Below are 15,420 nucleotides of genomic sequence, written 5' to 3'. Positions count from 1 at the left end.
AGCACGCAATCGGCCTTCAGAAGAAACTTGAAATCTTCAATCATTTTTGTGTATTAAACAACCTTACAATAAATTTCTCCAAATCTAACATCTTAGTTTTATCTTCCAAAAAAAAGGTGCGGAAATTTAGTTGGCATATCGATTTAAATCATCTTCAAATTGTTACACAAACTGCATACTTGGGTTATAATCTTGCTAATAATTCCTCTGCTACTTTCTGGTATAAGGCATTGAGTGAAAAAATTACAAAACCAAATGAAAATCATTTTTCGAAAATATTGTATGTTTTCTTTAGTACCATTGTTTGAATTTTATTCAAAGAAAGTGGAAGCAATCATTTTATATGGTCTTGATCTCTGTCTTTTAGACGTATCCACTTTCTTAAACAAACTTCAGGCTAAATTATGGAAGGCAACCTTAGGACTACCAACATATCTTCCAAATGCCATCCTCTGTCACGAACTAGGCTTAAACTCGTTGGCAGTGCGTCATAATTGGCGCATTCTCAAAACCTTTGCAAAGATGAACTTTCCGATTGAAAATTCGCTTTATGAAGACTTGTACATCATGTTACAAACTCTACATCCGAGATAGATAAGACATTTTCAAAAGCGTATTTTCTCTATCTTATCTGGAATAAATATATCTCCTCACGAGTTAGAGTATAAATTAACCACTGCACATAAATGGTTATTTTGGAATGACTGGGCAGCTACGTGTGATCAAATCTCACTTTACGCATCATTTTCGGAATACGCATCCTTTAGACACAAACAATCTCCACGCTTACAATACCTTTTGTTATGCCTGAGTGCTGAAACTCGGATGCATTATTTGCGCTTTCGCTTAGATCTTTTACAAACAAAAGTAAGAACAAAACACTGGGTTAAAACTGCTAATAATGTTCAAGACGATTCTTGTAGATTTTGTAACAACACTAATGCTTTAGAAACTTTAAAACATCTCTTTCTAACATGTCCTTTTTTTGAAACAGATAGGATGTTAAACCTTAAGTCCTTCACTTTCACACACTCAGAAGTTGGAAGAGAGCTAATATGGTCTCGATGCATGTGGGGATCTTGTAACTCCATTATCTTTGCAACTGTGCGCTTAGTGAAAATTATTGAATCAGCTTTAAATTAGTATATTGCGACCTAAAGTTTATGTATTTATATATTTGTTTGTATTTTGAATCTATATGTTATAATTCATCATGTTAGCGAATTATGTAATTATATATTGCTTTGCTGCCTAGGATTTCTACTCTATTTTTTATTAATGTATGTATTATTCTAGAATTAGAGACACTTCATTTATAGTTTCCTTATGATGCACGGACAGTAACTGCATTTATTTGTTCTTTTAATATTGGAAATATGAACATTTTTTATATTATGATGTAACTTACGGATGTATATAAGAAATGCATCAATATTTTGTAAAGATGTGTATGCATCAAAAACTAAATTTTAAATAAAAAAAAAAAAAGTGATGGCAAGTGCCAACAGAAATGTGCAGTGTCCTTCAATCTTATAACATTTAAAGGCAAGGTCAGTGACCTGATATCATTTAAAGTGCACACTTTTCTGCTAAATTGTCACTAGTTCCCACAAACATGCCTTGGTGGAGAACACCCCCACACAGACGAGTTCCCCCTCCATCCACAGTCTCTGAAGTTAGCCCCTCTCCCAACATTTGAAGGGTTTGCAAGGTTTAGTCTAGTTGCACCCTAGTTTGTTCAAAATAAATTCAATTTTGAACAAAGAAAAAAACTGGAAAACAACCTAGAGGGACATTTTTGCTTGAACCATTGCATCCACTTGCTTTCTATCAGCCGACACCCCTTTCTCTCGAAACCTTTGCGGTTCTAAGCCCGAGGATCCATCCCTCAATTCCCATAAAGTACCCAAGTTCCACATCTTTTTTGTAAAATGTCTATCTCTGCTCAGAAGTCACAGATCTTCTGTGCAGTCTCCAGTCCTGTGGAATGCACTATACCCTGCCCCCACCTTTCCAACATTATCTAAAAACCTACCTGTTTTGCCTCGCCTACTAACCCAATTAATTTGCACTCATAATACATCAGTCTATCCCCACCCCCACTTACCTTTCCTGTACGGACCATGCTTGCAGACCAGTTTGTGCAGTGAGCTTTTAGGTCACTGTTTGCTGGTCTGGTTACTTAAATTAAATGTAGCATCTACGTTTCTGCAAGCAACAGGCAGGGAGACATTGTTCTTAATCTATGACCATGCCTAGGCATATGTCTGTTCTAGATGGCTACTTATGGATTTACCTGGCATATAATACCAGTGGTTTTGAAGCATCTTCTTGTATATATCTTACTATGCTAGAGAAAAGACTGTTGCAGATAATGTTAAACTTGTGACTTGTCTCTACACGAGAGGCATCGCATGTGAGACCTCGTAACATGGGCTGTTTTTTCCAGTAAGAAAAAGGAACTTGTAATACTCTGGCTGTTTCCAAAAAGAATGGAGTGGCAAGGGGGACAGATAGAGGGTTTTCGAGTGGGGGGACAGGGCAGGGCAGGCCGTGCCTTGATCTTTGTTTGCAATGCTCAATGGATCTTTTTTCATTGTGGCGAGACTAGACATTGGCTGGAATAATAAACTAATGGCACGAGATTCGTCCCTAACAGAAATAACAACACAATATATTCATAAACAGAAATATTTGATACAAATGTGTTTGCAAATTTAAAGAAAAACATACTATCTGACACACATCTCTTTAGAACATGTTTATTAGTGTTATCTTTGAAACATGATTTACCCTAAAACACACAATTATGAATATAGTTTAAACATATTTTAACAATAAAATGCAAACTGTCTCGGTACAAATGTAATTTTCCTACATGAATAGAACAGTAATTTATCAATTTATGACACGTGACAGTTTAATTTTCATTTTTTATTACGGTATCATTCTCTTAATGAATACCTTAATTTGTAAGTAACAGTAATTGAAGTTAACAGAAATTCAGTGCTTAGATCAAGCACATAACCATACATTAAACTCAATGCACTTTGTATTTGCCAGTAATCATCTTGCTGCATTCACTTCAATAGAATCCGAACATTGGCAAAGATAACCGATTTGGCATTTTTGTAGGCATGGGATAGGTATTTGCCAGGCACTGTCATCTTGGTACCACAAACCATAGGATGCAACAGCTGGAACATGGTGGGACTATCTAGGCATATGAGTGTCTGGCATATGTCTATCTAATACCTATACAAAAGCCAAAACTGATGACTTTGTCATTGTTTGTTTAGACTGGATCTAAGCGCAAGGAACAAATGTAAATCAAGTGGTTGAAGGAACACTTGTGTATGACATTTATTTATTAAACCTGTATCACTTTTGCAGCTGCAATTAAGCCATTAACTCTTAACTGTTAGGAGACTACTTGTAAATAACAATGGCAGGGCAATGTTTGATGTTACTGCTTTATAGAGCTAGCTCAAAGACATCCCAGGCGGATGTGTTTTGGGCGGGGAGGGAAAATCCGATAGTGGGCTGGTGAATAACTAACCCACACCATCAAATTGTGTGTCCCTCATCACACGTCCTCTACTTCTTAACTTTACTCAATTGCAATACTTTCGGCTTAAAAGCACCACCTAATACCAAAACAAAAAATGTATTGAAGTACAACTATGGTACAAGCAAAGCTCTGTGGGTTAGGTTTCCCTCTGGTCATTGTGTCTTATCTTTTCGGGTGAATCACTCTCCTCTGGACCTTGGCAACCTTTGGAGCTACTCCTCTGGCCCACCCCATGTCTGGTCCTTGACTCCCTAGTGAGTCAGTGTTGGAAAATTGAAGCCTTTTGCTTCAGTTTATTATTGTGTGCTGCTTTTGTTTCAAGTGCATTTTGAAACCCTCATATTCACAATCTTGCCTGGTGTGTCAATGCAATAAAGTTTGCCATTCATTTGAGAAAGGTATTGGTACAATAGCTACTTTAAAATCACTCTACCTCCTGCCCCAACTTCAAAAACATTGCGGCACACAACCTGTATATTGAAAAAACACAGGTGACAAAATGGAACATACACCATCTGAACGCCTGTGTATATGCATTACATTTCCCTGAATACCAAACAAACCCACCACAGACCACCACCCTCCACAGAACACAGACCTTGTCACCCTTAAAAGCAAGTGCATGGTGGCTGAGAGGAAATGGCGTGCTTCCGGTACATTCTCTGACAAACTGGCCTGCCACCTGCACCAAAGGCAATGCCGGCTCTATGTCTGCACAAAGAAGAGAGCCCACAATGAAGCCTGCATCTCTGCGGCATCTAACAACTCAGCATAACTCTTTAAAATCTGCAAGGAGCTGGCCAATCCTTCTGCAGTCTCCTGCCCCCCCAGGCCCTCTGCATGGCCCTGTCTTCTCATTTTATCTCTAAAACTCAGGACATCCTGTCCTCTCTCTCTCCCCCCTCCTCCCTCTACACCCTGCTCTTCCTCTGGCCCTTCCTCTCCCACCTCTCCTCTCTTCTTCTCTGCCTTTACCCTGTTCTCCCCGGACAAGGTTTCTAGACAAGTCCAATCTATGAAAATCTTGTCAAAGCAGGTTCACCCCTGTTCCTCAAAAACCATCAAGGACCACATTGACATCCTGGCTCCTGCTCTGACTAACTTCTGCAAGCACTCCTTCACCACTGGAGTCTTCCCTTCCCAGCTGAAGCACTCCCTTGTGCACCCTCTTCTTAAGAAAACATCTGCCGAGCCTTCCTTCCTGGGTAAACTTTCGCCCAATCTCCATCACTCCTTTCCTGGGCAAACTCATGGGAAAGCTGGCCATCTCCCAGCTCAGTCTTCACGCTGAATCTGTTGGTTGTCTCCATGACCATCTTTCTGGCTTCCAAGCTGCCTGAAACACAGAAACTGCTCTTCTGAACATCTGTGAAGACCTTCTCTCCGACCTTGATTCCAACATCCCCTGTGTCCTCATCTTACTTGATCTCTCTTCTGCCTTTGACATGGTAAACCATGCCATCCTGCTCAACCGTCTGCTTGATAACCTGGGTATCACCGATCAGGACAAACTGACATTGGGAGAGGTGGGAGGACGAAGTATTTATACTGCTCCACCAAACAAGCCCCCTAACTAAGGAAAACCTTCACATATTAAACAAAAAGTTTGGTGGACAGTGTAATGACCAGGTGGAGCATCTACCTTAAGCTGGATCAAGTTTCCAAACTGAAAAGGAATAGCATATAGCTCACCACATTGGAGTGAGGAAACAAACAACCAAGTTAGTGCTGCACAATATAGATTCGGAACAGGAATTTATCAAAATATATATATTTTATTAAATTGATTAACAATAGTTAAAAGAAAGATCCTTCAAAAAGGCAATTCATATTTAACAACACAATACAAAAGAAATGTGGAAAGTACAGAAGAAAAACTCAAGAAAATAATACCCGGAAACAGTGACAATAAACAGAAACATAATCAATCAGGTTCCATATTAAGGATAGAGAAACAATCACCATCCAAAAATAATTCACCCACACTACATCATACCCAATCAACCCAACATGTTTCATTCCTCATACAACCACATCACACACAGTAAGGGGAAATTCATCAGGGGCTTGCATTCAAAAAACAATTGTTTGAGTAACTTTGTAACTTTGAAGGCTAAAAGAACCGGCTAGAAGGCCGTCTTAAAAGAACTTTGCAGATAGTCCTGGTCACTACCAGGGCTAACCAAAAGTATACACTATCAATGTGATACCATGGTTAAACAGTAGATAGAGATGATAGGTGCAGCCGAGTTGCTGCCTTCACCATCAGCTCAGTCTCTGATCCTGCCGGAGGCAGATGTTGTACACCTTACTGGGGTTAGTCAGACATGTGTTGAGCCGCTTCAGGCATAAAGGGATGGCTTTGGTCTTAAAGGGCACAAACAAACCCACCCGAATTCACAAGAGTGCTGTGAAGTTCTCCTCAAACAGACTGTGGATAATCAAGCCGTGACTTCAAAAAAGGGGGATCAGTGCAGAAGAAAGTCGTGGTCAAGTGGCGAGTACGTTGGGTAACTGATCATGAGGTCAAGAGAGCCGGATATACAACTGATGGGATTTCAAAAGAGGGTTCAAAGTACCCCCTGTATGCGGTGGCACTCCGGCAGCATCGGCACTGCAAACCTGGAAACAAGCAAGGAGTCCTCGTATCACCGATCAGGCCCTGGCTTGGCTGACTTCTTTCCTCTCCGATCGACCCTCCTAGGTCCAACTTGGGTCCTTCCTCTCCTCTATCTCTATCTCTAACTGTGTTGTTCCCCAGGGGCCTAACCTCTCTCCAGGACTGTTCAACAAATAACTGGCACTTCTTGCCCACCGCATCGCCGCTCTCTGCCCCAACTTTCAGTGCTATGCGGAGGACACTCAACTCATTTTCAGACTCCCGTCCACCACCTCTCCTTCTATCATTTCTGACTGTCTGTATACTATCCAGGAGTGGTGTGCCGCCAATGATCTCTGCCTTAATACCAGTAAGACTTAGATTCTCTGCATCGGCACACCTGCTCCCTCCTTTCCTGTCACTCTCAGTCCAGCCTCTCTTGGCCCTCTTCCTGCTCCCACCTGTGAGGCTAAAAACATCAGGGTCATCTTTGACTCCACACTATCCTTCTCTCCTCACATCTCTGACGTCTGTAAGAAGTCACACTACCAGCTGCACCTCCTCAGAGGAATTCTTCCTTTCCTCTCCTTCCCCCAGAAGCTCACTGTCTTCAGAGCTCTTATTCTCTCTAGGCTGGACTACTGCAACAGCCTCTTTCTTGTAAGTGACTTCAATCCAGCACTCCAACTAAGACAATGCCTAGTATGGGATGCCTAATGGAAGCCCTTATTTATATATTTGTATGTCAAAGTTCTTTAAATCTGGATGATGAACCCTTATATAACGCCCCTCTCTTTAGATCTCCCGACCTCACTGAGACAAGAAGTAGGTTTGTTTTGCAAATTAAAAAGGTTCATTTGAAGAATTGAACAATATATATCACACTTTTATGAATAGAATAATATATGAATAGCACACTTATGAATATGTACAGTGAGCAGCAATGGGTAGTATTACAATATCAACAATCTATTTAATCAGTTAGGAGTAGGAATAAAAAGGATAAGGTAGCAGAGAATACTTTGTATGATTCAAGGAAATGCAATGACGGGAAAGAATGCAACACAGAAATAAACTTGACATGATTTCAATCAAAAGATAATATGATCACTTTTTCCCTTGTGTCTACTCACTCCCCACCCTATGCAATGTGAAGAGATGGAAATAAGGGCACACAGGTTTCAGGGATACAATCAATAATGCAGTTCAATCCCAGTTCCCCAGCAAGCTTAGAGAGAGCAGGTATGATTTTTAAACAGGCAAAAATACTTTTGAATGTTATTGCAATGACAGGGAAAATATGCTAAAATGATTTGAATTCACTAAATGGGATTCAAGATAAGTGATAGTTACTTTGGATTGGTTCAGGTCAACACTAGCAATGATTCATGAATTATTATCAGATTGAAAACGAAATTCAGCAGTTGAAAACAAGAAACAGCTATTTTGACATGCGTGAAACGCAAGTATGGAAAAACTATAAGGAATTGGAATGTCGTTTTGGGTTTATTAGAAAGCTTAGGATGTTAGCTTCAAAATGACAGTTACATTTCTGTTCTAGGACGTGCGGTTCCAAAGTTACAGAGGTTTTTGTGAAGGTAGATTTGTCAGAAATAAAGTCAAGATTTCAAAAATGACAGATGCGCTTTAAAGATTTACCAACAAGAGTAGGCTTATACTAAGGAGCTATGAAGAAGCAAGACACTCAACGGACAGCCGCCAAAACAGCAGCACCTCCGCTCTGATCTCTGTCCGTCAAAACACTTGTCCCACTTCAGAAAATAGCGCAAAGATGATTATTGCTACAATTATCAAGAATTATGTGGAGGATAGAAGAATTAAGGATAGACAACAGAGGTTCTGCAATGCAGTTCAGGACAGATTGAAATGGATGGAATAGTATTACTTTAAACAAAGAGATTGGTTATGTACAGTTCTAGACTAGATACTCACTCCTATGGCTTTGGAATGGAGTGGGCCCCCGTCAAAGATCTGGACAAATGTTTAGCTGGGATTCTCACTCGCCACCGGACAGGTCTCAGGCACTCTGGTCTGCGTGGCCTCTTGGACTGGATCTGACGGGTTCTGGATACAGCTCTGCTTTCTGGGTATGGATCTTGGTTCTAGCACAGGGTTCTTGGCTAGAATACCAAAACAGCACAGCCCGGCTGTTGAATGTGAGAGCCCCTTGGAAGTTTAGGGGTTAGAATCAGGTTGCTAGGTTCTGCAGGCCTCTGAAAAAGATTCAGATTGTGGGTTAGGCCTCACTGCATCAAGGTTCTAGAGTTTGGTTCTAGAGCTTGGTTCTGGAGTCTGGTTTCAGGATCTATGTCTGGAGTCTGGAGTCTTCCTGCAGGGTGCTTCACCAAGAATTCAGTCGAGAAGTGGAAAGTGTGTATCTTGCCTGTCCTAAGCCGTCTCCATTTATGTATTTCCAAAGTGGGTGGGGAGGCTGATTCTACAATGCCCAGTCCTCTAAGGATCTGATAGGTTAGAGGATTCCCTGTCCCCTGATTGGAGAAAGGATCAGCGTGTCATCCTGTGTCATCTTTATGGCTTGGGGAAAAACACTCCCCTTGGTCTCTGTACAGCATATCTTATTTTTCATAAAACATATATTTACAATATACACAACGTTTTAGTATTACATAAATCACATGGCAGATTAACTAAGGTATATTTCTGTTCAATTCTCATCTTCCCAAGAGCTTGGGTTCAGAAATGACCGCTTTTTGCGCTTTTGGTGGGTATCTCAATATTATTTCTGCACCAATTTTTAAATATGCATGCACACCCCATCTGAGCACAATTCTGTAGTTTTTCAGGTTCCTGGCATAAACATAGTAGCTACAATATGAATAATTCCGGGGTTAGGTCTCAGAAGAGTTAGCTTAGTCTTAAACTGTGAGCACATTTTTCATTTTAACAATCTCAAAGTGTCACATTTTTGTCAGTTCAGTGCAATTTGTTATAGGCATTTTTCTAAAACATATATTTGCTCAATGTTAAATCCACATTTCAGTCGGGTCTGCCCCCAGAGCTGTGCTGACTCAGAGGTCACATGTCTCCCCTTCCTGGCAGCAGTTCGTTTTCAGTCACACCCGAATTAGCATTTTCTATTCAACCCAAGGATTCCTTTGTTTGCACTGAGAGCTACAGGCCAGGGTCCCACTCCCAGTTCCTTTTGACACCAGCCTGTCAATCTCTTAGCCAAGGGCAGGGGGAATTCCCCTTTGTCCAGGGAGAAGGTGTGGAATTTGTTTGAACACAGTGTGGGAAACGTTTAACTCTTAACCTAATGTCTACAAATTGTCTTTTCTTATAATACAACCCACATTTTTATTTCATACATTAAACAATTTCTTAATTCAAACCTTTTCAGAATATAGTTTTAAATTGTATCCACCTCTTAGGCTTCTGATAGCAAGTCTTTCTTTGGCATAGTTTGCATTGCTCAATGTACAACTTTACACAAAATGGTTTTAAAACGCCGGCTTCTGGTAGAGGTGAGTAACGGTATTACACCCATTTTTGACAGATTTCTTCCAGCAAGCAAACCTCAAAAGTGGACTTTGTTCAGATCACACATACTTCTGTGGACCTTATATTTATGTAGATTCTTGCAGTAGAATGGTGTTGACCACCCAGAAAGGAGGTTGGATCTTTTTGGGTGGTTTGTGAGCCATGATTTTTGCAGATTTGACACCAAATAAAACAGATTTTTTAAGCAGCTCTGTGTTTCTTTTGGCAATCAGCATCACTTTTTCAAGTGATTTCAGGCTACTTTGTGGGTAGCCCAATGGTGGGTTTTGGCAGTGGTCTCCTGTGTGACCACTGACATAGGCAAAGGTAGATGGTGGCCTATTTTTCAGATTTTCACTGTGCACTTTCTGGTGATTTCTGGAGTGAAGCATGCTTTCCGGCGGGCATTATGATGTCTCTGCTGCCAGCAATGCACAGTGATGTTGCAGGGCTTGGATTAGTGGGTTAAGACATCCTACATTCTGAATCTGCCTGCCTCTACTCTCCACCCTCTGCAACTCATCTAAAACAGGACTTCGAGACTTGTCCTTGGCCTCAAACCCAGGGACCGTATCTCTCCACGACTGAAATCTCTGCACTGTCTCCCAGTGGCGGCGAGGATTAAGTCCAAAATCCTCTGCATTGTCCACAAGGTCTTATGGGGCTTGGGGCCTCAATACCTTCAACTCTCTCTTCCTAGATATCTTCCTTCTCAAGCTCTTCGCTCATCCGGCTCCAACTCTGTCAGGGTCAGTCGTTTCTTTGAGAAACGAGTTGGTGGTCGATCTCTTTCTTCTTCAAGGTCCACTCTCTGGAACAGTCTACCTGCCTCGTTGAAATTTGAGGAGAACCATTCCTGTTTCCGGAAACACCTCAAGAACCTCCTCTTTGCTTCTGCGTTCTCCCTTCCTCTCCCCTGCTGACCTCCTGGTTCAAACTGAAACTGCACTGATTACCTGGCTACCCTTTGATCTCGGCCCAGGTCCCCTCCCCGCCTGTTGCACATCTGCACTGCCCCCCTGGGGCAACCCCAGGGACTGTTTCTATATCCCTACAGCCCCCTACCAGCACTTGACACTTGATTCTGCACTTACCCTTGCACTTGCCACCAGCTGGCCACACTTTTGATTTATTGACTTTATTTATTTTTACTTTTATCCTATGTATTGCACTGCCCCCTCCCCCTTGCGACCACAGTTTTTCCTCCCCCCCTCCCCAGGACTTGCACAATCTCAATGTCACCTGGCCTAGTAAGATCGTTGTTTCTGTTTTCCCTCTGTTCCCCCTCCCTTGCCTCTTCGCGCCTTGAAACACTTGTGTACAGGCGCGTTACAAATGCCATATCATATCACAGATAAACCAACACAACTCCACTTACTCCTTAAGCACCACTTTGACAGGCCGACAGACAACCACACAAACACGTACCTTAGTAGCCAGCGGTGCATATTAACTATTGCTCAAGACAGCTCACAAAATATCTAAAACATACACCTCATAGAGCCACATCTTCAGATCTGCGCACATCAACAGTGTAACAAAGCAAACTTGCTCTCCTACCCCGCTACTGCAATAGACTTCTGCCCCACTGCAAGCTCCTAGAAAGTGAGAAAATGGCAGCAGGTGTGCTATAAAATATGCAATAAAATAGCAGCATAACAGGGCATAGCAAAGAGTTTCATTCATTCTCCTGTGGGGTAGTACTCTGCATGGCCTATATAATCTCTGTGACTGGCAGCAACAGGGGAGAAAATGAATGATGGCTCTGCCACAGTTAGTGCACCAAAGATTCTAGTGTAGCAGACTCACTGGCTGCTCAGACTACATATTTGCCTGTCACATCAAATGATATAGGTCTGAGAGAGGGCCAGTGCATCAAAAGTGAAATTCTAGGTGACAGCTTTGTGGTAAACTAACAGAGGAGCATGAGTGCACTCTATTTTCTTCCTACTCATTAAATCTGTCCCTCAGTAAGGGTGTTGTTTTCTCCAAATAGCGTGATTAATTTCACACTATTTCAAATAAGGACTGAAATGTTTGTAGGTAACTCGTAGTGGTATTAAGTAATTGACCAGGAATATACTCTGGCTAGGCAAAGAAGCAGTAATTTTAACCCACTCTGCACATTTGACCACATAGCTTCCAAGCCTCACTTGGTACAAATATTTACGTTTTGGATTTCAAGGCCTACAATAATACTGTCTTATAGAGTCTACATAGTAAAACCACATGACAACATGTAAATACTCATAGCAACATCTTAAGCCAAAATAATATCATTGTGGCTTTCATGTTCAGATTCTGAATGGTAAACTAAAAGTACCAGAATGCAAGGAACGGCAAATATGAAAAATCTGTTCAACACTACAGTATTTTCAGTTATATAAGACACAAAATAAAAGAGGTTGTGTAATAAACTCATATAGATATGGAGATTCTTTGTCACAATCCTTCAGCTCGGTGTTATTCTTGATGTTGGTAAGATTTGATTAGTGACATACAACAACTTTATTTGTTTGCATGAATATAAATACATCTTTAAGAGGGTGCTCTGTGTTGCTCACTTCAACCTGTGCTTTAAGTGGGATTAAAAATCCAGAGGGAGGGGGCTCCACTGCTTCATGATGGAATCATTTGGGGGTGGGGTCTAAAAAGGGTCTCATACAACCTCAAATCCCAAGTGGCTAATGAAACTTTAAACGAGAAGTGGCCTGTGCAATTAAAGGTATGACCTAACATTACCAATCAAGTTTACATATGAGCCATGAAATGGAAAATATTCTAGTTATGGTTCTGTGTCAAAATGTTAGCCAAAATTAATATTTTCAAATATGAAACAGAACATCCAATCAAAAGGGTTCAGTACACCATGCCATCCGACAATTCTTCTGAAGAAATCCATTATACAAACATACTAATTAAAGGTATTCTAATGATAATAATGTAATAATTTAATACAATGTGAGACAATAGATCAACAAAAGTATTCTCTTATAATTTCCATTTCCTGTTTGAAAAGTATCTGATTTCAAATTTCTTTAACTGATTTTGTGATTTTCAACATTACTGAAGGTGACATCTACTGGCGAAGAGCAGTATTGTCACTCATATTTTTAAAGATGTTTGGTAAGGGAGGTCAGTTTGGAGAGCCCTGTCAGAGCGCTCGGCTCAAGGGCAATATTTGGAGATGGCCAGGACTGAGCCCAGGCTAGCCCTGTCCCACTTAACGTTCTGACTTCAACTATCGCAGATTAAAAGGTACCTGCTGCTTTTTGAAGTCTTTCAGTGTGAAATGTTCCATCATGCATATGAAATGCCTTGCTGCTGATATAAGAAATGTTTTGCAAGGTTGCTAAGGTTCTCGGGCTGCAGAGCAGCAGGTTGACGTTGTCTATGTGTCTATGCCTGGCCGTGACTTGGGAAACCAGTAGAGGTGGAATGTACAGTCCGATCTGATTCTATATTTGGCTCGGGAGAAAGTAAAAGCCTCCAGGATGCTGTTCTTGAGCCTTTGAACTAATGGTACACCCTGTAAAAGCAAACAAACTAATGGTATGGCTTATCACTGATTTATATTACACTTCCATCTCTGTTTTTCCCCCGTTTTGCAGACCAGGGCTGCCAATACCAGAGGCGACAGACCTACGGCTTCCAGAAACTCCCGCACAGCGCTGATCCTGAACAAAACGGCTCTGGTGCTTGGAATCAAAGTAATTGCCGCATGTGTTGCGGGTCTAATATACTACTACACAACAGGAGGGACTGCTTACACCCAGACCACCTGCTACAGCTACTTCTACAACCACTACTGCTGAGTGTAGAGGCCGGCTGCCTCCAGGCTTCCCACATTGCAATGTTCTTATGAGGTCTCTCACACTTCATGCTAAGCCCACACCTCTGCTGTTTCTCTCCATGCTTCTCCGCATGACATGGAGCTGTATTCTCGTTTTCCAGCCAAGCAGGTCTAAATAAATGTAGTATTCATGCATTGCAGGGTTGATCGTCAAAGGCGCGTTATTTACAATTTTTACAAATTCGTCCCAGTGTGCTTCTGTCGCATTGATATGATCTAATTCACAAGACACGTATAATTGGATTCACTTAGTGGCGAGTGTGAGTTGCTGCATCGGCTATTTTCATAATATGCCTCCCATCATATGGGTGTCTGGGACGCACTCAGTTATTTATTTGATGCACCTTGTATTTTCTGCCATCACATGTTTTCCACACGTCCCTTTCTTGAGGGGTAAAATGACTACATATGTACGGCGGTGTGTGTCCCTGCGGCTGCCATGATCATGTGCATTCTGATGGCCTTTGCATGCTTGATGGCATGAGATCGTCATATCTGAAAAAGGTGCTTCAAAGACCCCAGGTTGGGAGTGTCAGTGGCCACTGAGAATAACAAGCCCACCTGCAATTGCTTCTGGCCATGGCATGCTGGCATGCTGCCATGCTGGCGCCGCATCTGCCCCTGCACGCAAACACGAGGTGGGGTTTTGAGAGCAAACAGCAGCTGGTTAGGTGCTAATTCCTGCACTAGATCCTTTCTACAGTAACCGATTTAGGCAGCAGCAATACCATGTGGATCTTCCAGGAGAGCGTTGCACAAACTGTAGATAGCGAGGAGTCATTGCCTGGTCCTCTGATATGTTTTGGTACTGTGTAACCATCTAAAACTGCCCGGTGTAGCTCTGGAGTAACTGTAGAGTCATTAAGCACAGATATTAAATAAATAATTATAGGGTAGTTTGCCAAATGTTGGGCAACTATTTCGGCTGGCTGGCATAAAAGGAGCAAGCAGGCAAGGTGTAGAAAACTGTCTTGATCAAATGGCCTGCAATTTCAAGAGATGTCAAGGCTAGGAAAAGGCCCAGCATTTTATTCAGTCGCATCATGCCCCTTCTGGATGCCCACGCATTCTTTCAGTGGAGCCAGCCCTTTTCTGGGGCCCACCTAGCCACCCTTTTCTGGGGCCCACCAACCATGGAGGAGAGGACCCCCGCACCCCACCTTGACTGCCTCTTCCCGACTGTCACTTAAATCTGTATGGACTTCATGGAGCCTTGGAAATCAAAAGAATGAACTGTGAAATTGTGTTGTATGCGAATGTAAAGTTACATCTGCATGATCTCTGACAATTAATATCAGAATTCGGTCTTTACATTGTACTTGTTGTGGTCCTATTTATTTGTGCTCTAAAAACTATTTGCCAAGAAATGATGATGAAATTAATTGCAAGACAAACTAGAGCTAGACATGTAGGGTAAGAAAATAATTATATTGTTTTACTTTGCATACAATGTGTCTCAATCTTATTATTTCATTGCCAAGAATCAGGAGTTGGGTATAGCTTTTTCAAACCAATGTATTTTAACTTTTTGACAGAGGGACCATACGTTGCAAGTTAAGGTTTGGGAAATGGTTTTTGTCTCCCTTTGTCTAACTTTGGAGGTTCCATACTCGTTTTGCTGACTTTTTGGTGATACCCAACTCCTGCAGCACACCCTCCTGTTTATACCACCGTCACACACGTTTCATCACACTGTTGATCAGTGCTAGAGAATGTTGCCCATATCCGTGTCCTGGACTTGAGAGCAATATTTGGACATATCCATCTTATGTTCTAACCAGAAGCAGTGGGTCTCTACGACACTCAGATGGCAAGGGCTCTTTTACTTAAATTATACGGCACCAATGGCTGTTAACGTAAAGGTTTTGTGTCATC

General features: G+C 41.7%; 1 protein-coding gene across 1 annotated transcript in view; it reads left to right on the top strand.

Annotated features, from left to right (window-relative positions):
- LOC138450402 (interferon-induced transmembrane protein 2-like) overlaps window positions 1-14,995 on the top strand; it is a 37,693-nt gene extending 22,698 nt beyond the window's left edge. The window contains exon 2 of the mRNA XM_069604837.1: window positions 13,304-14,995. Within this exon, the coding sequence (XP_069460938.1) occupies window positions 13,304-13,507 (204 nt within the window). The 3' untranslated portion in view covers window positions 13,508-14,995. The remainder of the gene's footprint in view (window positions 1-13,303) is intronic.
- The last annotated feature ends 425 nt before the right edge of the window (window positions 14,996-15,420 follow it).

The sequence above is a fragment of the Ambystoma mexicanum genome, chromosome 1p (assembly GCF_040938575.1).
Source record: "Ambystoma mexicanum isolate Mex_15411 chromosome 1p, UKY_AmexF1_1, whole genome shotgun sequence".
Classification (NCBI taxonomy): domain Eukaryota; kingdom Metazoa; phylum Chordata; class Amphibia; order Caudata; family Ambystomatidae; genus Ambystoma; species Ambystoma mexicanum.
Note: the sequence above shows the minus strand (reverse complement) of the source record. Positions and strands in the feature narration are given on the sequence as shown.